This window comes from Lygodium microphyllum, chromosome 2 (assembly GCF_053477565.2).
Source record: "Lygodium microphyllum isolate KBCC chromosome 2, Lygodium_microphyllum_v1.1.10, whole genome shotgun sequence".
Taxonomy (NCBI): Eukaryota; Viridiplantae; Streptophyta; class Polypodiopsida; order Schizaeales; family Lygodiaceae; genus Lygodium; species Lygodium microphyllum.
In genome coordinates this window covers 525,217-547,302 of record NC_141136.1, presented here as the reverse complement: position 1 = coordinate 547,302, position 22,086 = coordinate 525,217, and the positions used below count along the sequence as shown (strand labels likewise).

The following is a 22,086-nucleotide window of genomic DNA, read 5'->3' as shown; positions in this document are numbered from 1 at the left end:
GAAGGCTGGTCATAGCAAGACAAGAGGAGCTGATGAAAGTATCCCCCACATCCTCTACAGAAGATGTTTTGGAAGATCTACATAAGAGAGCTCAGCACTGTAGCATGAAATGCAGCTTCATTAAGATAGAATGAAGTTAGTGGTGAAATTAAAGATGTTTCTCTGTTTTGGACCAATCGTATGTTCTTCGGCATTTTTGTAATGGATAGAGGCAACCTCCGTTCGTTTTGCCTAACATGCTAATGGTCATCTCTCGTATTTGGATAGACTTCCAGCTAAAAAAGTCATCGCTGTAACTACATTTCCTTTTACCTTAATACACTTTAACGTTTCCACCCAAAAAAAAAAGTCACTCTTCTGGGGTACCGTACGTGAAGTTACGGGTCTCACGAAACTTCATCTTCCGCCATTAAATCCTCATCTTTGACAAAACTCATGGCTTGAATTTTAAGGCAGGTTCCGCTTCCGTGTGCAGCTGGGATCCTTGACTCAATCAAAAAATGAAGCTGCTGCCGCTGCTTCCATGAATCTTCATCTTCCGCCATTAAATGTTCATATTTGACAAAACTTATGGCTGGAATTTTAAGGCAGTTTCCGCTTCCGTGGGCAGCTGGGATCCTTGACCCAATCAAACATGAAGTGCAGTTGAAGGAATCGGAAGAGCGAGAGGAAGATCAGTTAAGAGGAGGCCAATTATATCCTTGAGATTTAATATTCTCCTCTCTGATGCAATATTAAATAGCAGCAGCTACAACTGAACATGAATGGCGGCGGCAAGGGCTGATCAGTACTCATACGGGGCTTCTGATCAGGGGGCGCAGCTTATACTCTGCCTCATCAATGTTTTCATCTTCACGACGTCGTGGCTAGCATCGGTTAGCCGCTGCTGCACGAGCACTGTGCTCGAGCCGCCTTCTTCTGCTTCTTCTTCTTCACTCACCACGAGTTATAATTGGCTGGAGAACGGGAGCTTCGAGGATGGCGTCTTCTCGGGAGCAGATGCAGGGGGGAATGATGAGATCCTGGGCGTGCCCAATACTGACATCAGGGGATGGATGGTCACCAATGGCAACATTGACTATACGGAGGGCAGGTGGAAAAGGGCCAGCGATTGCAGCCGTCGATGCATCGATCTGAACGGCGGAGACGCGGGAGCCATCGCCACAAACTTCTCTCTAGTCCTGGCCGCCGGGCCTTCGTCGTCATCACCATCATCCTCTTCTTCTTCTTCTTCTTCTTCTAATTCTTCTGGTTCTTACACCCTCCTCTTGGACTTTGCCCCCAACCCTGACGATCCTTCCCCCGTCAAGGGTTCGTTCTCCATCTCCCTCTTTTATGATAATAACACCGGCCTCGTCAACTCGACCGTTGTCTCTGTTGATGGTACCGGCTACTCCGTCTCTAACATCGGATGGCACACCACCTCCCTCTTCTTCTCCTTCGCCCCTGATGTTCTCGCTCCATATCGCAACCTCACTTTGTCCATCTCCAGTAACATCCGTGGATGGTATGGCCCCCTCATCGACAACGTTCGCGTTTACCAAGGCCACCTCTACATCGACTCCGGTGAGTGCCTATTATTATTATTACTGCCATCGCGAATTGTTTGCATATTAAGTTCTAGTTCCCTATCAGTGCTCGGCTGGATTTCGAAAACATCCACGAGTGTCGTGATAAACCCGGTTATTTTCTGGACGTTATTTTAGTTTTGTACCTGTCTAATATCATATATTTTCCCCAAAACGGTGACATTTCAACTTCCTATTTTGCATGGTTAAATTTTCAAAACATCCACTACAATCCGAGTATATGGATGAAACCTGCACTCGTTATGCACTCAACATGGCACAAAAAGGTAACACAATATGTGAGCTCAAGGTATATTTTTGTATTATTTAATCAAAGAAGCGGGACAACATAGACACATCTCAGGATTACATCCTCATGGCACCGCACATAAGAGGGTTCACCATTGGGTATAGGGAATCACACATAGAGTGGAAACAAGGTAGGACTTTGAGTCATTACTACTCCCTATATAAGTGTTTTCGGTGATAACGACATGGTATAGCTACAAAGCCCTTACACTCACCTCTGCTTATTGGATTGTTGTCCTTAGTAATCTAAGGGTAGTGCTTTTATTTTACTCATCCGGGGTCTTAACACAGCTTTTTCTATTAAGTTGGTCAGTGTCTGTCGGTCTATGTGATCGCGGGGTCTTAACACAGTCTATACTATCAGACTGGTCAGTGTCTGCCGCACTAAGACTTGGGGGTCTTAACACAACCTTTTCTAGCAAGCTGGTCAGTGTATGCCCATCTAGACTTGTTGAGGGCTTCGTTGGATTTATTAGTGTTGGGATTACCATGCGAATCCACCCTTGACTCAATTACATTTGAGGAGTGGAGGCGTTTTTGGATCTATGCAGATTGAGAACTGCTTATTTGTTGGAGAGACTCAAGGGTCGTTGGAAGGAGTAGTGGGGTTCTCCTTGAGCCAAAGGACAAAGGCATCTTTACCGCTGTCGTGATGTTATGAGGATACAGTGTGAAAAACTATGGAATGCATCATCATTCGACTTCTTTATTGATCTAGATAGTCAATGTGATCTGATCCATTAGTATTAGTGTGAGTTGCATGGATTATCCAAAAATACTAGAGTTTTGGATAATTTTAACCTATATTTGATATTATTTATTATAAAAATCTAAAAAAGTTAGAAAAGCTTCTAGATTAGGATGGCATACAAAAAGCTAGTTGCTTTTTCAGCCAGTTAGGAGATTTTTCATAAAAAAGACAGATTGACAAAATCGCATGCGTCGCGATCGCTGTATACAAGTTGAAAACTGCATATTGAACAAAAAGAAGAATAATGAGTGATCTGGAAGATTCGTGAGCAGGTGTCCTAATGTTTTACCCCCCTTTCAGAGCCAATGGAGCCATCAAATGTGGGTTCCGAGCAGCAAAGAAGAAGTTGTAATTTTGATGCATGTTTTGTCCTACAAAGGAGCTCCAAGAGAACTAATGCCTGGAGATTGCTTTTGAGTAGTACGAAGATTTCAGATTCTTTCAATACATATTGATTCAACTCATTGTGATTTGTCTTTGTTGTATTTACCACTTGTGTATTCTCTATCTTCTTTTCCATCTCCTATCGCTACTTCCTTCTACTTTTGATCCCCAGTGGATTTAACCTTTCGACAAAAACCCCTCCGACATTGGTGAACCCGATGTGAAAGGTCGTCAGAAGAAGGAAAGACAAGATGGGAGAATCTTCGAATACATTCTCTAGTGATATTTTGCAACAGTTGGTGCAAAATATGAATTTGCTTATGCAAGTACAACAACAACAACAGGTGATGCAAGCTTTAGCTCAAACAGAAAGTGTTGTGATGAATGCTTTGCAAGTAGTTGAGCGTGAGGTGAAGATATTCAATGGCAGGAATATATTTGCATATGTATATACCTATGCTCAGAAGATGTAATTCTTTGGAGTGACTCAATCTGCATGGAGCCGGTATTTTGTATGTGTTATTGTTCATGAACTGAAAGCACAAATTACTGAATTATACTTGCAGGATGCTGATTGGGTAGCCTTCAAGAAGACACTCAGGGAAGAATTTTATATTGAGGATACCAGTTTGATTACGCACAATACTTTTCAAGAGTGGGTTTTACAACCCAATAAGGATCTTGTGGCTATAGAATTGTTAAGAGAATTTGAAAGTTGATTTGAGTTGTTGGATCTTGCAGAGTAGCAAGCTCTTGTAAGTCAGAAAATTGAATTGTTTCTATAAGCAGCTGATCTTGAGCTTCAAGAGAATCTTGATGATTTGTTGGAGGATCAGACTACAAAGACATGTTTGAAAATAGAGTGGAGACATGTTAAGGAAGCTGTTACTGCACTTGTGAAGAAGCATAGAAGAAGATAAAGGTTGCATATGAGATTTTGGACATCTCTTCTTAGAGCTTCTAGAGCATACATATCTCTCATGCAAAGCCACTTATGGGCAAGCCTCTTTTGGGCACACATTTAGTCTCTATGGGCATACATACCAAGTATCATTTGCTATTCTCAACACCCCCCTTAAATGATGAGTCTCTACCCTTGCTGGCTTTTGCCCCCCGTTCATGTGAACATGGACCAGGAGACTAGCTCTTTGGCAGCCTAGTCAAGTTAAGGCTTGAAACTTTACATCTTGGTAGGGTTTTTACATCCACTATGGGAAGCAGATCCATTCAGGGAATTCGAGATCCTCTATGGGAAATTTTTGTAAAACATTTTGTTGTTGGCTGATTGTAAAGATGATAGAACATTCCAATCCAGAAAAGGTCTGTCACAAATTTTTGTCATACCAACTTTAGCAATGGCATCAGCAAATCCATGGCGCATTAAGGCAGGGCTCTCAATCAATGTTGTTGGGGGTATACATAAAAGCAATGCTATGATTGAAATATATGCATAGAGGTTTGTGTTGTTCATCCCTGTCATTGTTTTCTTGGAGTACACACTTTTGTAGGTAAATGCAATATTAGAAATCATTGCATTGAGAAACCCAGTCCATTTGAAAGATAATTCCATCAAAGAAGCCATTGAAAATCAGAGTTTGAAGAGAATCTGTTGGCCCAGAACCAATTGAGAAGCAATGGCATATTTCCACTCCAATGTCCATCCTGTTTTTGAACCTTTCATTAATGTTCCTACGGCTTCTAGCCTGTCTAGCCCCTGGCTGTCTGGCCAGCCATCAGATTTTTTCATTGCTCCACAGCACGCAGCTATCTTTCAAGAACTATCCGGAGGTTGACTTTCTACTGTACGCAATGTGCTAGGGTTTTACTACTTGCAAAGGTCAACTCTTAATTTGAGAGTAGGAAGCTCCTGTGCAAACGTCCAGTGTAGCCACCAATCAAAATGAGACGCTTGGAGCTACGAGCTATCATAGCCATGGCTGGCGGTAGAGAAGGCCAAAACCTAGGATGCATCAAATCAATGAGAGAGAGAGAGAGTAACTGAGTTGAGCCTAGCCATGCTCGACTGGCTCTAATACCATGTTGAAAATTACATAGATCTAGAGCATGGCTATGGTGGATGAAACACAAAGACAATGTTCATGATGACATAGATTAGATAGACCAACTGTTACTCAAGTGAATTAGGTTCCAAGATAGATTAGCTTGGACTCATAAACACAATCTTGAGTATGACACTAACTATAACTGGAAGGACAAAGTACAATTGTATTCCATTGAAAAGTGAACCAAGTACATATCTTTATAGCTTTCCAGCTTCTTCACTCTCCTCACTGCGCATATGGGATTTTGGACATCTCTTCTTAGAGCTTCTAGAGCATACATATCTCTCATACAAAGCCACTTATGGGCAAGCCTCTTTTGGGCACACATTTAGCCTCTATGGGCATACATACCAAGCATCATTTGCTATTCTCAACATTGGCACGACAACTTATATTTTGGAAAGATGGCAAGATCCATGCACAAAAAATGGGATTGCCTCTTGCTTTGAATTTTGGAAAGGGAGGTATGCAGAAGTTGTTGAAAGACTTGGCTGTTCGAAATGCTTATGCGGTAGTACATGCTTCTATTTTTGGTCTACAGTTAGATAGAATGCATGGCCAAGTGATGGTTGGTCCAAAGGCTGAAATATGGACACATGCTTTACATGCAGTTGAAAAGAGAAAGGTCACTGATAGTGAAATGTCTCATGCAGGGCAAGGCATTCGTGGCATAATTGGTTGGGAATCGCCGATAGATGCATATTCAGTGTATGCATATTTAGCAAAGGTACAAAACACGGATGTACTTGTGGAAGAAAAATGAAAAAGAGATGAAGATATTGCAGGGACATCTAAAAGAATGACAAGAAGAAGTGTGGATCAGCCCAAAGCTGCAAATCAACCACCTCCCGAGCATGTTATGGAAGAGGTTAGTCAGGAGCAAAAACATGATAACAAACAAGAGGGAAAAAAGAAAGGCAAGCTGCTAGGATATAAGTTGCAATCTGACATTGAGACAACCACAAATCTTAAGAAGGTTCTTGAAGAACGGATCTTAAACAGTCGGGTGGAATTTACCTTGGGAGAGGTGCTTGGCATTGCCAAGCGAGAATTTCATGATGAGAACATTGATATAATTAAAAGGAAGCATCAGTTTCTTGGTGATACCACTAGTGCATTGCTGCAATTTGAAGAGGAAATGGGTTTGTTGGGTATTCGGGCTGAATATGAGCATGAAGTAAGTACTGGATTATCTATGCAAGATGCTACTAATTATTGGACAGCATGTGAAAAAGAGAAGAAAGTGGCTGAAAATGCATTGTCTTGTAGCAATATGCATAGTGGAGTAAGGCAAATGCAACATTATAGAGAAGAGACTCTAGGATTTATTCCTCGAAGTCACTACACAAGAAATCATTGGGCTAGAGCTACCACTGAAATGGTAGTGAAAATAGGGGAACGTGAAACTCCTTGTGTTTCTTTAGTTGACCATGGGTCTGAGATAAATGTCATTGAGCGTGGATTGTATAAAAATGGTGCATGGCATGTGGACATTGATCATGGTTGGCATATGAGGGCTGCAAATAATTCTTCAGGGGAGCTCTATGCTGCATGTCCTAATGTAAAAGTGATGATTGGTGATGTAGAGGAAGAGCAACACTTCTTTGTGCAAGATAATTCCTCATATGCAGTGATTTTGGGACAGCCCTATATTATATGTGTGTGTATGGAAACAAAGGTGCTTGATGATGGTTCTGCTTATGTAAGAGTCAGAAGCAAGGATGGGAGAAAAGCAGTCCAATTTCTTATTGTTTGTGTTAATCATCCTAGAAATCATGATACGCTTCGAGAGTCTCCTTTGGTTCCAAATACAAGGGAATTCAAAGGCCTGGATTTTCATTAAGCACCGCTGTAATGCGGGGCTACAGTAGTGTTGTTCAGAGGATGTACTCGCCTCTTGATGAAATGAAGCATGTATTTACTATTGGTAATTCTCAGTTTACAACAAACAATTCATGTTGGTTTAAGCCTATGGAAGCTATGTGTAGGGCTGAATGCATATCTATGAAATGGGCTATTAAGAAATTGAGAGCATTGGGATTGTTAGCTGAAAATGATGGCATTTCAGGCATCTTTTATGGGTTGAATATTAATAACACTATGGCTGAAATTTCAACAACTATACATATAGAAAATGAGGCTGAAAACAGAGTGTTGTCAGTATGTTCTTTGGATATGTATGATGTTATAGCATTGTTTGCTCAGCAGGAATGATTACAATGGGCTGAAGCACTTATGGAGGCAAAGTACAAGACAGTTGACAAAAAGGTAAAACCGATTGCTTTGCCACTTCCACCAGAGACTGAGGGTAAGTATGAAAAAGTGTCAAGGCAGCCAAGCTTATGGGATCCTAGAGATATAGGTCATCAGTTTACATCTGAAACATTACAGGAATTGAAAGTTGGTGCAAAAGGGTTTCTTTTGCCTACTGAGAGAGACTATTTTATGCGGATGTTGGCTAGACATGGGAAAGCATTTGCGTTTCAGTCAAGTGAAATAGGTTGTGTGGATCCAAATGTTGTCTCTCCTATGGTCATATTTACTGTGCCACATGTACCGTGGAACTTGAGGCCTATTCCAGTGCCTAAAGCTTACTTGCCAAAGCTGATGGATTTGTTAAATGAAAAGATTCGCATGAAGATCTTGGAGCCTTCTTTAGCCTCGTACTCAAATCGTTAGTTTACTGTGCCCAAAAAGAATGGGGCTTTGAGATTTATTTAAGACATACAACCGGTCAATAAAGTGACCATAAGAAATGTGGGTGCCGGTCCTGTGGTTGATGAATTTGCAGAGGCTTTTGTAGGTAGAGCGATCTATTCTTTGGGTGATCTTTACTCGGGTTATGATTAGTTTCAGCTTGCAATTGAAAGTAGGGATATCACAACCATGAAGACTCCTTTGGGGTTTGTACGGATGTGTACTCTCCCACAGGGTGTAACAAACTCAGTGGCACACATGACAAATGCTATGAATAGGGTACTCATGGATTTTATACCACAACTGACTATGCCTTTCTTGGATGATATTCCAATCAAAGGGTGTGTAGTGGATGAAAATAATGAAGAGATGGATGCTCATGTGTGCAGACAGTTTGTTGCAAACCATATTGTGGATTGTGAGAGGATTTTGACGTGTCTAGAAGAGGTGCATTTAACTCTTTCTGGACAAAAGTCTGTCTTTGGAGTTGAAGAGGTTTTGATGGTTGGGCATATGTGTGGGCCTTATGGGCGAAGGCCATCACCAGCAAAAATAGATGGGATTGATAGAATGCGAGATGTATGCACGAATATATCAGAGGTGCGTAGATTCTTGGGTGCATGTGTGTTCTATTTGATATGGATTCCTCACTTTGCACATGTAGCCGATGCTCTTTATCAACTTTTAAGGAAATGTCAAAATTTTTATTGGGAAAGGAAGCATCAGAAAGAAATGAAGAAATTGAAGAAACTCTTAAAATCTGCTCCTACGTTGAGAAAGGCTCACTATTCACATGGAAAGTCTATCATTATTACTGTTGATACAAGCCCAATCGGGATTGGATGGGCAATTGGATAAGATGATGAGGAAGGGCAAAGATATGCAATACGCTTTGGTGCAAAAGTATTGACTGAATGACAGAGAAGATATCCACAGGTAAAAAGAGAATTATGGGGAATTGTGACAGCCCTTAAATGTGATAAGGAGTATTTTATGGGTGCTCATATAGTCATTGAGACCGATTATTTGCCAGTATTGGGTATGATTACTAGTTGTGCTACTCCGGACATTGCTATGCTCCGGTGGATTGCATATATCAAATCTTTGAACCTTGAATTTCAGCATATTGCAAGAAGAGATAACCCAGCAGACATGTTATCTTGAGCACGCTATGAGAATGAAGATAGGATGATGGATGAGGAGGAAGAAGATGACTTTCTTATGGCTGAAAATGATGTTGAAAGTGTGAATTTAGCAATGCAAGGTGTTGCTACAACATTAACAGAAGCTTGGACAACAAAGAGAAGATACTTTAGATGTTTTGCAACTTTGTGTAGAAGTGTTTCTGGAAGACAAATATGCAGGAGAGTGGCTGAGAATTGGTCAATATCTTAGTACATTAACAAAGAGAGATGAATGGTCAGATGAGGAGTTTAAGAAGATCAAGAGGAAAGCCTATTGATTTTTCTTAAAAGATAGATACTTATGAAAACATGTTAAATAGAAACAGGGTATGCCATTGCAAGTTTTGGGTGATAGAGCTTCACAAGTAAAAGTAATGCAAGAATTTCATGAAAGCTTGTGGACTGGTCATAGAGGTATTTGGGGTACTTTTACAAAGATCAAAGAAAGATATTGGTGGCAGGGTATGTATAAGGATGTTGCTCACTTTGTGGAAACATGCACGACATGTCAAATGTATTCAACTGTGAGACATCGGGATGGATTGCAACCCACATATCCATTGTCTCTGCATTTTAAGTGGGTGGTGGATTTGGTCACAATGCCTATAGGTCTTTGGAAAATGAGGTATCTTGTGCTTTCTCGTGAAGACTTGACTAATTAAGTGGAAGGGAGAGCTCTACGTACTAAGACGATAAATGGCATATGTACTTTTCTCTTAGAAGGGATCTTTTGTCGGTATGGCTATGTGGGAAAAATTACAGCAGATAGGGGTGAGTTAGATGCAGATGAGGCTCATGATTTCTCTACACGGTTGGGGATAAAGCTTGCTTTAACTTCAGCCTATAATCCTGAAGAAAATGGCAAATGTGAAAGAGGTCATCCACCTATTGTGAAGGCATTGGCAAAAGCATGTGGAGAGAATGTAAAAGAGTAGCCACGATTGCTCCCTTATGCTTTGTGGGCTGACAGAACAACTCATAGTGCTGTTACAGGATATATGCCTACAGAGTTGATGTATGGTCAAAAACCTATCATGCCCATAGAAGAGATGACAGTCACATAAAGTGTGTTACCTTGGGAGGAGGAGTTGAATCGAGAGGAGTTGTTGGCCTTACGCATTAGACAGTTGGAAAGAAAGTTAGAAGACATAGAGGCAGCAACTGCAAAGTTAAGGGAAGCAAGGATACAAAACAAGAAACGGTTCGACAAAAGGCATAGATTGAGACCAAGAACCATACAAGATGGGGATTGGGTATTGGTTTATGATAGCAGTTTAGACTCGGGGAGGGGGGTCACTCATGAGTATATGTATATATAACATGAGTTCAAAATAAGGGGTTTTTAAAACACCATTTTTATACATTTTTTACATACAAAAGGGTGTCATGTAAAGGGGTTACTTATAGATTGAATAGAAAATGGTTGTATTTTATTCAATAAAAATTCACAGATTAGGATATTTATAAATAGGTTATGAATGCATGTTATATAGAGAATATATATATAGTGAACCCCTTGAGGGTTTAGATAACCAGCATAGTGCCATGTGTAAAGTTTCCAAAAGATGGTTTGGACCCTATGTGGTAGGACATGTGTTTGATAATGCTACTTATGCATTAAATGAGCCGGATGGGACAGCCATTAAACTTTCGATAGTAGGAAAGAGAATCAAATTATTCAAAAGGTGAGAATCTACTACCTATGAGTTGCCAGAATTGGAAGAAAATAGTGGTCCTGATATAGGGGCTAGCTAGGAAGATATGGAAGATGAAGAAGTAAAGGATATGGTTGCAGAGGATGAGGAGGACTCAGAATTCGGTGACAACTAGGATTTTGGCACATATGGGAGGATGTGCAGGTTCAGAGGCGGTGGATGTCGTGATGTTATGAGGACACAGTGTGAAAAAGTATGGAATGCATCATCATCCGACTTCTTTATTGATCTAGAGAGTCAATGTGATCTGAGCCATTAGTATTAGTGTGAGTTGCATGGATTATCCAAAAATACTAGATTTTTGGATAATTTTAGCCTATATTTGATATTATTTATTGTAAAAATCTGAAAAAGTTAGAAAAGCTTCTAGACTAGGATGGCATGCAAAAAGCTAGTTGCTTTTTTAGGTAGTTAGGAGATTTTTCATAAAAAAGACAGATTGACGAAATCGCGCGTATCGCGATCACTGTATGTAGGCTAAAAATTGTAGATTGAACAAAAAGAAGAAGAAGGAGTGATCTAGGAGATCCGTGAGTAGGTATCCAAAGGTTTCACCCCCCTTTCAGAGCCAATGGAGCCATCAGATTTGGGTTCCGAGCAGCAGAGAATAAGCTGTAATTTTGATGCACGTTTTGTCCTACGAAGGAGCTCCAGGAGAACTAATGCCTGGAGATTGCTTCTGAGTAGTACGAAGATTCCAGGTTCTTTCAATACATATTGATTCAACTCATTGTGATTTGTCTTTGTAGTGTTTACTACTTGGGTATTCTCTATCTTCTCTTCCATTTCCTATCTCTACTTCCTTCTACTTCTGATCCTCGGTGGATTCGACCTTTCGACAAAAACCCCTCCGACACCGCACTCACGAGCCTCCACTTCTGAGATCCAAGTGGCCTCCTTGAGTGGACGCTTGTGCCACTTGGTGAGGTACTCGGGGTATTCTCTTTGTTCCCGGTGTCGGAGGAATGCTTCTACTTCGAAGGGATCTTTGGAATGGAGCATTGGTACGTGCCATCCCCATTGGTTATCGGGATAGAACCTACGCAGAAGACGAGCATGAAAAGCATTATGAACGCATACATTGTCTGGGAGGTCGAGTTTGTAGGTGACTTCGTTCAGCACTTGAGTGATTCGGTAGGGTCCATAGTAGCGGTGGTTGAATTTGGGAGTCATGTTCTTGGGGAGTAACATATTCTTAGAGTTGACTAGGACCATGTCTCTTTTGGTGAATAGTACGGCCTTCCTCTTTTTGTTGGCTTGCTCGGTCATAGTGATTTTGCTTTGTTCTAGGCTCTGCTTGGCCGCCACATTTCGATCTCTCCATTTCTTCACGAACTTCTCTGCATCTTGATCTTTCGCTTTGGCTGCTCCGGATGCTAAGGCCAATGGGGTAATGACTCCTTTTCCTGTGGCCAATTCAAAGGAGGTATAACCCGTTGCCGAGTGGATGGAGCTGTTGTAGTGGAATTCCAAGACATCAAGATACAAGGCCCAATCTTTCTGGTCCACTTGGGCATAGCTTTCGAGATAATCTTCAATGCCTTGGTTGACTCATTTTGTTTGTCCATCTATTTCAGGGTGGAAGGATGAGGAGAATCTCAACTGTGTTTCCAGGGTCTTGAAGAGTTCCTTCCACATATCGCTCATGAATCTTCCATCTCTATTTGATACTATCACTAAGGGTAAGCCATGGAGTTTGAATACATGTGTGAAGAAGAGGTGGCCTACCTCCTTAGCGTTCAGTGGTAGTTTGGCTAGGATGAAGTGGGCTTGCTTGGAGAAATAGTCCACCACTACAAAGATGATTATGTACCCATGGGACTCAGGAAGTTCCACAATGAAGTCCATGCTGATGACATCCCATGGGCGGTTTGGTACGGCCAATGGCTATAGTAATCCTGCTGTCTTTGAGCGTGGTGCTTTTACCAGTTGGCAAGTGGGGCAGGTTTTGATGTAGTTGATGACTTCCTCCTTCATATTGGGCCAAAAAAACTACTTCCTAAGGGCCTCCAAAGTTTTGCTTTGCCCTTTATATCCTCCAAGTTTGCCAGCATGTATCTCATGGAGGATGAGTTTCTTCAACTCCAAATTGTTGGGGATATACAATCTCTTGTCTACAAATAGGATATCCTCCTCAAGGGTTTACATTCCATGCGGGGTCTCGTCTGCTTCCACATCTTGGATTATTTTGTGTATCTCATGGTCCTGTTCTAAGGCCTCCTTGACTAACTACATAAAATTGCTGCTGACCACACTGACGGCTTTCAAGCCAGCTTTCCGGCTCAAGGCATCTGCTATTTTGTTGGTGGAGCTAGGCTTGTGTTTAATCTCCAGGTCAAATTCTGCTAGGAAGTCTAGCCAACGAGCTTGCTTTGCCGATAACTTGGGTTGTGATTGGAAGTATTTGAGAGAGATATTATCGGTGAAGACTATTGTGTGCTTGTCTTGAACATAGTGCTTCCATTTCCTGAGGCAGTGGGTGACTGCCAGCATTTCTTTCTCATGTGTACTTTACCTTGTTTTACCATCTGTAAATTTCTTGGACTCATAAGCTATGGGGTGGTCTTCTTGCACCAGTAGATGTGTCTGTAGATATCTCAAAGGGTTCGGTAAAATTTGGCACCTTTAAGATGGGAGTTTGACTCATGCATTTCTTCATCAGCTCAAAAGCTTCCTGTTGCACGCTCCCCCATGTAAAAGAGTGATCTTCTTTGGGGAGGTGGGAGAGGGGGGCTGTGATGAGGTTGTAATTCTTGATGAACCTTTGGCAAAATACTGTGGAGCCAAGGAACTCCCACACTTCTCTTACAATTTTCAGTACATGCCATCTTTGGAAAACTTCTACTTTCTTAGGATCCACTTTGATATAAGCTGCTCCTACAATAAAGCCTAAGAATTCCAACTCTTTCACTACAAACTCACATTTTTCAGGTTTGGCATATAACTGATGTTGCCGCAGTTTCTCAAAAACTAGGCGTAAGTGTTGCTTGTGTTCCTCTAAAGTTTTGCTATAGACTACGAGATCATCAATATAGATAATGACAAAGACATCTATCTCGGGTTTGAAGACTCCATCCATGAGGCCGCAAAATGTGCCTGGCCCATTACTTAGGTCGAATCCTAATACTAACCACTCAAAACTACCATAGCGGGTGCGAAAGGTTGTTTTAGGGATATTCTCTTCTGCTATGTGGATCTAATGGTAACCTGGTCTAAGGTCTATGCGGCTAAAGTACTTGGCTCCGTGTAATCTATCTAAGAGGTCCTCTACTAGGGGCATCGGGTATTTTTTTTAAATGGTGATTTTGTTAAGAGCCCTATAATCTACACATAGTCTAAGTCCCCCATCCTTCTTCTTGACAAATAACATTGGGGCACCAAAGGGGGATTTACTGGGGCGGATGAAACCTTGTTCCTCTAATTCATGCAGCTACTTCTTCAGTTCCATGAGTTCCGTGTGGTTCATGTGATAGGGTGTTCGGGCCGGTGGGGCGGATCCTGGAATCAATTCAATCTTATGATCGACATCTCGTCTGTGTACTGGTAGGGCCTTGGGTAGCTCCGTTGGCATTACATCTTTGACTTCTTCAAGTATCTTTGCCACTTCTGTGTTGTTGCTTTGATGATTGGGCTTTTTGCCATCTTCTTGCGCAATGGATCGGATCATACATAAGTAGACCATATCTCCTTGCTTGATTGATTTTTCTACGTGCTTGGCACTGCACGTCATGATGCGTAGCCTGATAATGGTCCCTTGGACCAGTGTTGCTTGGGTTGGGCCTCTTGGTTGATTTGCACATGGCTTCACTGTTTGGCATGAAACTCCTGGCTTATTCTCCTTCGTGATAGGGGTCCTACTAGGTAATTGCATTCTTTTGCAGGGTACTCTAACGCCTTATCCCTGCATATCTAGCATCATCTCATTTACTCCTTTCCCAAACATTGCAATGACATATTTGTCATAGAATTCCAAGCCTAGGATTACTTCAAAATAATCCATGGGGATTACTAAGAAGTTGAGTTTTTCTTTCCATTTTCCAGCTTCTACTTGGACTGCAAAGACTTGTTTCACTTCCTTGGCCTCTCCTTGTGTGAATGTTACTGTTAATCCTTCTGGGGCCTTAGATAGTTTCAATCCATGTTCCGCTGCGCACTCTGGGGTAATGAAGTTGTGCGTGGCTCCGATCCTGTGTCCAGCATGATGGCTTGATTTTCTTCGCTCAGTCTACCTTTGATGTATAGGTGGTGGACTGTTGATACCCGGGCCGCCATGCAGTGGGGTCGGGTATTGACTCTCTCCACCCTTGGGTGGTCATGCTTTCATCACTTCTGCTTGGGATTTCTTGGATGCGCGGTGGTTGTGGTTCTTCTCCTCCATATGTGCTAGTGGCATTTACCCTCGACCCGCTTGATGTGGCTGTGTCTTCTACGGGACATCTGTTTTGGTAGTGTGGACCCCCGCATTTGAAGCATTTGATCCCGATGGAAGGGCTTGGGGGTCTCCACCATGTTGTATTTGATCTTGTGGGTCCATATCATACATTGGGAGTTGGCCTGTAATGGTTGTTTCCCCATCTTTCTGTTGCTCCTCTTGGTACCAATGCGGATTGCGGCACGGGTGTTGGGGGTTTGGCTCAGCATATCCATGAATGGTCCTCTAGGGGCATTGGGCCTCGAGTTCCACGAGTTGTTGTTGAGGTTTGTGTTAAACCTGTTTTGGTTCCCCTGGGCTATTCTCTTGCCTTCCAGGTCCACTAGTCTTTCGGCCATTCTCGTGGCTTATGCTAATCTTGTTGGCTCCTGCCTCTCCACATCTCTTCTAGCCCATTCTTGCATCCCAAACAAAAATCCATGCAATTTGGTATCCGTATCCATGTTTGGTAGTTCCAGCATAATCTACCTATATTTGCTTACGTATTTCTTCATCTTCCCTTGTGTTTGTTTGAGGTTCCTCCATTCGTCTCTCACTTTGAATTTCTTTATATTTGGAATGAAGTAGTCTTTGAGTTCTTCCTGGAGTTCTTCCCATGAAAAGATGGTGTGGCCCTGCTCTTGCTCCAACAGGTACCACAACTGGCAGCGTCCTCCTCCAAGTAAATGGCTGCCACTTCCACCTTCCTGTCTTTAGCTATTCAGGCATACTTCAAATATTTGTCCACCTCTGCGAACCACTTCTTTATGACTAGCCCGTCTCTCTCCTTTGTACTTGGCGGGTGCATCTTGAATTTTCCATAGTCATCTTCTCAGCTATCACTATCTTCCTCTTCCCTTCGATTGTGCTCCTTATCCTTCTACTTGTTTCCCGTTTTTACTACCTTCTCCTTCTCTTTCCTTATATCTTGCGCCCTCCTAGACGTCTCTTCTCTACCCATTCTATCCGTCTCCTCTTGCATTTTGTGTCTTTTTTCCTCTTCTTGTTGTTGTAACACCCATTCTCTATATCCCTACTCTACCTCTAGTTTCTCTTTCTTTCCTCTTCCTCTTCCTTCATCTGCATGTTCCTCCAAATTGGCTCCAGCATGCCTAACATGCCCTCCAACTGCCTTTCCAATCCGACTACCTTCTCCTCTTGGGCTACTCTCCATTCTTGTCCTCTACTCTTCTTCCTCTCCTCCATTGTTGGGAGGGTGATATTCTCCTTTTCGTCCTCCACGTGGTTGGTAGTGGTGTCGGCACGGGGAAGCTGCATTGTGGTTGGTGGTGTTGTCGGTGCGGGAAAGCCACATCTCGCTTGTGGTAGTAGTGGTTGTGCTGCAGGGAAGCCGCTTCATGTCTTCAGACAGTGGGTGGTGTCGGGGTCGGGATGTCACGCTGGGGCCACCGCAACGGGGGTTGACGTGACGTGGGGTGTCGCGACACAGGACGTCACGACGTGGGTCGGTACGACTTCGTTCTCTTTGGGGCACTGAATCTTCTCTCCTGCTTCTGTGAGCACTCTTTCACTCTGAGTAAGAGTTGTTCTGATACCAAGTGTGATGCACCTGCACTCGTTACGCACTCAACACGGCACAAAAAGGTATCACGATATGTGAGCTCAAGGTATACTCTTGTATTATTCAATCAAAGAAGCGGGACAATATAGACACATCCCACGACTACACCCTCGTGACGCCACACATAAGAGGGTTCACCACTGGGTATAGCAAATCACACGTAGAGTGGAAACAAGGCAGGGATTTGAGTCACTACTACTCCCTCTACAGGTGTTGGCATGGTATAGCTACAAATCCCTTACACGCCCCCCTCCCCCCCCCCCCCCCCCAAAAAAAAAACAAAAAAAGTGGTATTTCAACCTCTTCCTTTTTCCCATTGGTTTGGAAAAAAGTTTTTGTGAGCAAGTAGTCCGTGTTCCTTGTTGGTGAAGCTCAATATTATATTTCCCATCCACTAGTGTTAATTATTGCCATGCAAAACTGCTTGCATATGTTTCGGTCATACTCATTATTAGAAAGTTGATGTCATATTTACCCTAAAGAATTTACCCTACAATAGTGTCAAAACATCACGAGATCCTCCAACTATGGAACTATGCTATACTTTGCCTACTGTAGTGGTGGCTCGTGAAGCTCATGATTTTGTAAAGACTGTTGGAAACAAGGTTTCATATATTATGCATTTGTGTCTTACACATCACTAGAATACCCCCTTATTGATCACTTGGTCAACTTTTGTGGCAAAGAAGTATGCCTCACATGTCAAACGAGACAATGAAAGGATCAATTGAGTATTGATTTGATGGCTCCATGTAGCAATCTAGTGTATACATAAGTTTGGATTGCCAAATAATCCCATAAGACCCTTTCAAGACCCTCTTCTAAGAAAAAAAAGACAAATAAGGGCCTTCATAAAAGCCAACCTATAAAATTGGGAAAAATCGCAACCTGTAAATTTAAAGGCCTCACCTTAATTGTCTTGTGAACTACTCCAAGTAAATAAAAGGCTAACAAATAATAATTTTAAATATTATTAGGACTTCACATTTCATATTGATAAGAAAGTATTCTTGAATATATGGTAAAATGACATTTTCTAAACATATTAGTTGGAGCGATTGGAGAATACTTTGTGATTCATACTATAGACCATCTTTACACTATGAGATTTTTTCTTGAGAGCCTAATTTTGATTAAGGATGGAATGGTGTCACATGGATTGGCTATGGTGAGGAGCGAATAGGATTCATATTGTGCTTTTTGGTATGATGACATAGATAGGTTTTGAAGCTAAGTTTCTTATGCTTTTGTAGGAAAGAGTTTTGGGGGGGTTGTCTCCCATGCCTAGCAAGGCTTTTCCCAAAGCTACACACATTTATGGAAAGAACTCCAAGTTTGGACTTGTTATTAAGATTTTGATGGGGTCTAGACGACGAGACTTAATATCATGTCCACGGGAGCATGTGTATCATAATAGAGTTATGTGGGATAGCATGAAGGGCCAAAATCATGACAATGTGCTCAATTTGTACTACAAGAAGTTGGATGACTTAGCGTAAGCTATTTTTCATCAACAACTTAGTAGGTTTATGAGACCGAGATCTATGACTTTTGGATGTACCCTATGTAGAAAAGCACATGGATGTGATCCCAGGACTATCATTTTGAGATATACCCTATGTAGAAGAGCACAAGGATGTGAGAGACGGGTCTCGTGGGCTCATCGACTTGTTGACTTAGTATGTATATTGATGTGGCATGGCCAACATCACATGACCATGTCATGATGACTTATTGATCAAAAGAAGCTCCTTCTGTCGCAAGAAAGCGGGGGTTGGTGATGATGAAACTGATGGTAGCAACGAATACCAATATCGAAAAATCACCCTTATTTCATTATTATCTTGCTTTGAGGTATGTGGCGTTTTCTAGTAGGTTTGGAGTTCTTGTTGGGTGCTTGTGTCTTGGGTGGTGCTCTATAGCTTTTTCTTTTTAGTGTCACAATACTATGCAATAAGATCTTCAATCCTTTAGGGTATAAATAAGATAATTGTAGGATGAAAACGAAAACCCAACATGTAAAATATACCTTCTTTGAAAAAGATTGGACTCTACCTATTCATGTCTTTTTGATTTGTCCAAGAGTATAGAGACAATGGTCATATATTATGTCAAGAGACTAAATATCAAAATTGCAAGATTTGTTATATATATGTCATTATGAGTGATAGAGACAAAGGCCTACATTAAAACTAAATACTTGGCAAAATATATATCATGAACTTGTGTTCATATTAAAACTTTGATAATGCATTCAAGTTAACTGTACATTTATTGAAGCTTAACTCAAAGTATGAAAGAATCTAGATGCTTACTATTTAGTGGCCCTAAAAAGTTAGTTTTGTGCTTAAGAGTTGCTATGGACAACATTTTGGATCCCATCTAGAGAAGTTATTAATTATGAATCAAGTTTAGCAAGTTTTTACATGATGTTTTTATTATGTTGTACATCATGCAGAAAGGGACGTAACATGTCCAGATGATTTGCCACCTCGAGGTAAGCAGATGATTTGGTTACACCATGTCTCCTATAGCCTATTCATTCATAATCTTTTCACAAATTGAGCAATAATTGTGTGATCGTCTTGCAGAAACAAAAACACACACCACTCTCATTCTAGCCACAATTCTTCCTTTGGCAAGCTTGATGTGCTTGCTATGCTTAAGTTTACTAGCTTGGAGAAAGCTTCATCCAAAAGATAACTTAGATGAAGAAGGTATTCATGCCATATCAATAAAATGTGATGCAATAAATGAAACTAGCATCAGCTTGTGCCTAAGTAAACAAAACAAGCTTAAGCATAACACAACTTGATTGCTTGTGATTGAGAATTGAAACCCTAGTAGTTGTTGAGGTGAACCCTCGCAATCTTCATAAGAATTCGGTGTCTCTCCTTATTTTTCAATAATCATAAATTTGAGTCATGTTGTTATGCTTACAGTGCTATCAAAATTAGGAGGGCGGATTGAGATATATCCTTTTCGAGTTCTTAAGAGTGCCACACAAAATTTCAAACTTGAGCGTAAGTTAGGGCAAGGAACATTTGGTGTTGTTTTTAAGGTGAGACAAATCTCTTTTGATTACCATAAATAAGATGTTGTAAATGCTCTTTGGCACCCAATGTGTTGATGTTATCACTACGAAATATTATAACGTCATCACTCAATAATAAGATTTGAGGTTGTAATTAGCTAGATTTTTCATTGCTTTTATTATTTACTTCAAAGTAAAGTTATCTTATCATGTTAGAGATAGGTGAAAGATGGTTTTGCATTCGAAGTTCAATGGACTTGAAGTCATGTTTGTCTCATATTTTTTTTCATAATATGATGGCAGGGTGACTTAAGAGATGGAACTGAAGTGGCAATAAAGCAACTGTTTTCTTCAACACAGCAAGGGAGAGAGGAGTTTTTAAACGAGGTTATTTGTATAAGTAGTGTGCAGCATAGAAATTTGGTTACTCTCAAGGGTTGTTGCACAAGAGGAGCAGAGAGATTCTTGGTTTATGAGTATGTTGAGAATACAAGCCTTCACCAGGCGCTATGGGGTAATTAATTATTATTTCAGTAAAACTAATAGGTTAAAAACAACCGGCACTGTTACGTCAACTTTACAATTAGGTGCAAAGAGCTATCCTAGGCAGTAGCCACACTCACTGTCACAAAGACATGAAGAAATAGATGTAGTATTAAAGTACAGGAGTGGCGTGAGACAGCTTCTTCTTATACATTGCTTTGATCAATCAATCATACAGGACCTGCATCAACCTCCCTCCATTTGAACTGGCAAACGAGATTGAAGATCGTTCGGGGGATGGCGCGAGGTTTGGCGTATCTACACGAAGCCTCTCAGCCACGCATCATCCATCGGGATATAAAAGCCAGTAACATACTCCTCAACAAGGACTTCGAAGCCAAGATTTGTGATTTTGGCCTGGCAAAACTCTTTCCTGACGACCGAACGCATCTCAGCACGCGCGTCGCTGGGACATTGTAATTATTATTGGCATCTCTCTCTCTCTCTCTCTCTGCCTGCATTCTACCATGCTTAATTCTAACGTACAGCTCGTTACAAGCTGTGTTCTCTAAGTTGTGGTGTTTCTGTAGCTGCATGCTTTCGTTGGAATGATCATTATAGGCCAGGCTGGAAGATTCACAAGCCAGCTAGCTAGTTAGTGCTTCTGAATTCTCTTAGATGCTTTTATCTCTACTGATCCAGAGAAACAGCTAATTATAAACCGTCGTGTGCTTTCTGTGTGTCAGGGGGTATTTGGCTCCAGAATATGCCTTAAGAGGTCAGCTGACTCAAAAAGCAGATGTCTTTAGCTTTGGCATTGTGGTACTGGAGCTGTTCAGCGGGAGAAAGAATCTAATGCATGAACTACGTATAGAGGAACAATATCTCCTCGATCGGGTGAGAGTACTATAATTCTTCCTATCTGATCGAGAACTACGAAGGAAATTAATGTACATGTGATAGCTGTGAGCATAAGTACACGACTTCTGCCTCCTATACGTAGACCTCAAGCAATTAACCATGTGTTCACGAAGTTTAGCATTTATCATGTACTTCCAAGGCATTGAAATTAATGAGGTGATTACGAGCTGTGATAGTAACAGTACACGTTGACTTGGGATTGTAGGCAAGGCGACTCCACCGTGAAAATAGGGTCGAGGAAGTCGTTGATCCAGTGATAAGAAGCGATGAAGGATACTCGGAAAATGAAGCTCAAAGCTTGATTGTGCTGGGTTTGTCATGTACGATGACGGATCCTAACATGCGTCCAAACATGGGTGAAGTATGCAACTTTCTGCAAGTAGATGGATCATATCATTCAAAAAGCTTCGACAGAAATGAATATCCAACCGAAGACCAAGAAGTTCACTTATTAGCCAGTAGTTTCCATCATCTCCTGCCAGGGAAAACAGTCGACGAATCATCGAGCTTCTCCATATCCACACCCTCCTTTACAACCACGAGTTTCGAACTCTCATCATAATGTTGTCTTCCTATATTCCAACTTCTCTCTAGCATTTGACACAAAAGAAGTGTTTTTCTTGTCTCTTTCTTTTTTTCTGCTTTCGTTTTTGGGGGAGGGAAGAGGGACAACTAAATAGCTAATGTCGATATTTCCATACAAGTTAGAGATAACTAATGCTAGGCACTCCGTGCTTAGGCTTGTGATGATTAGGCCGCACAAAGTATGGCATGAGGCTATGTGCTTTGCACCAAAGGTCGGAGTTGATTGAAATATAGAGAAATAGAAAAAAAGTAAAGGGTAAGACAATGAAACTATTTTTACAAGATAATAACAGAATAGCGATATACAAGTGAATGGAACAATAAAAGAGTAATCGTGATCTATAAAGATTTCTAGGTACATGATACAATGGAAGGAGCCTAGAAAAAAGTAAAGGGTAA

General features: G+C 41.3%; 1 protein-coding gene and 1 long non-coding RNA gene across 3 annotated transcripts; both read left to right on the top strand.

Moving 5' to 3' along the window:
* The first annotated feature begins 466 nt into the window (after nt 1-466).
* LOC148039402 (putative leucine-rich repeat receptor-like serine/threonine-protein kinase At3g14840) lies at nt 467-21,718 on the top strand. 2 transcript variants are annotated; one of them, XM_087690358.1, is made up of 8 exons: nt 467-1,566; nt 19,123-19,161; nt 19,256-19,381; nt 19,607-19,725; nt 20,002-20,212; nt 20,420-20,657; nt 20,928-21,078; nt 21,308-21,718. In XM_087690358.1, exons 1-8 carry the CDS (start codon nt 765-767, stop codon nt 21,662-21,664), a joined length of 2,043 nt encoding a protein of 680 aa, XP_087546484.1. In that variant the 5' UTR covers nt 467-764; the 3' UTR covers nt 21,665-21,718. The 2 variants fall into 2 exon arrangements, with proteins under 2 accessions (XP_087546484.1, XP_087546489.1); XM_087690363.1 differs by lacking the exons at nt 19,123-19,161; nt 19,256-19,381.
* LOC148039403 (uncharacterized) lies at nt 3,201-4,581 on the top strand. The gene is made up of 2 exons (XR_015692760.1): nt 3,201-3,356; nt 3,579-4,581. It is a non-coding gene; the product is annotated as an uncharacterized LOC148039403 (long non-coding RNA).
* Nucleotides 21,719-22,086: the final 368 nt, after the last annotated feature.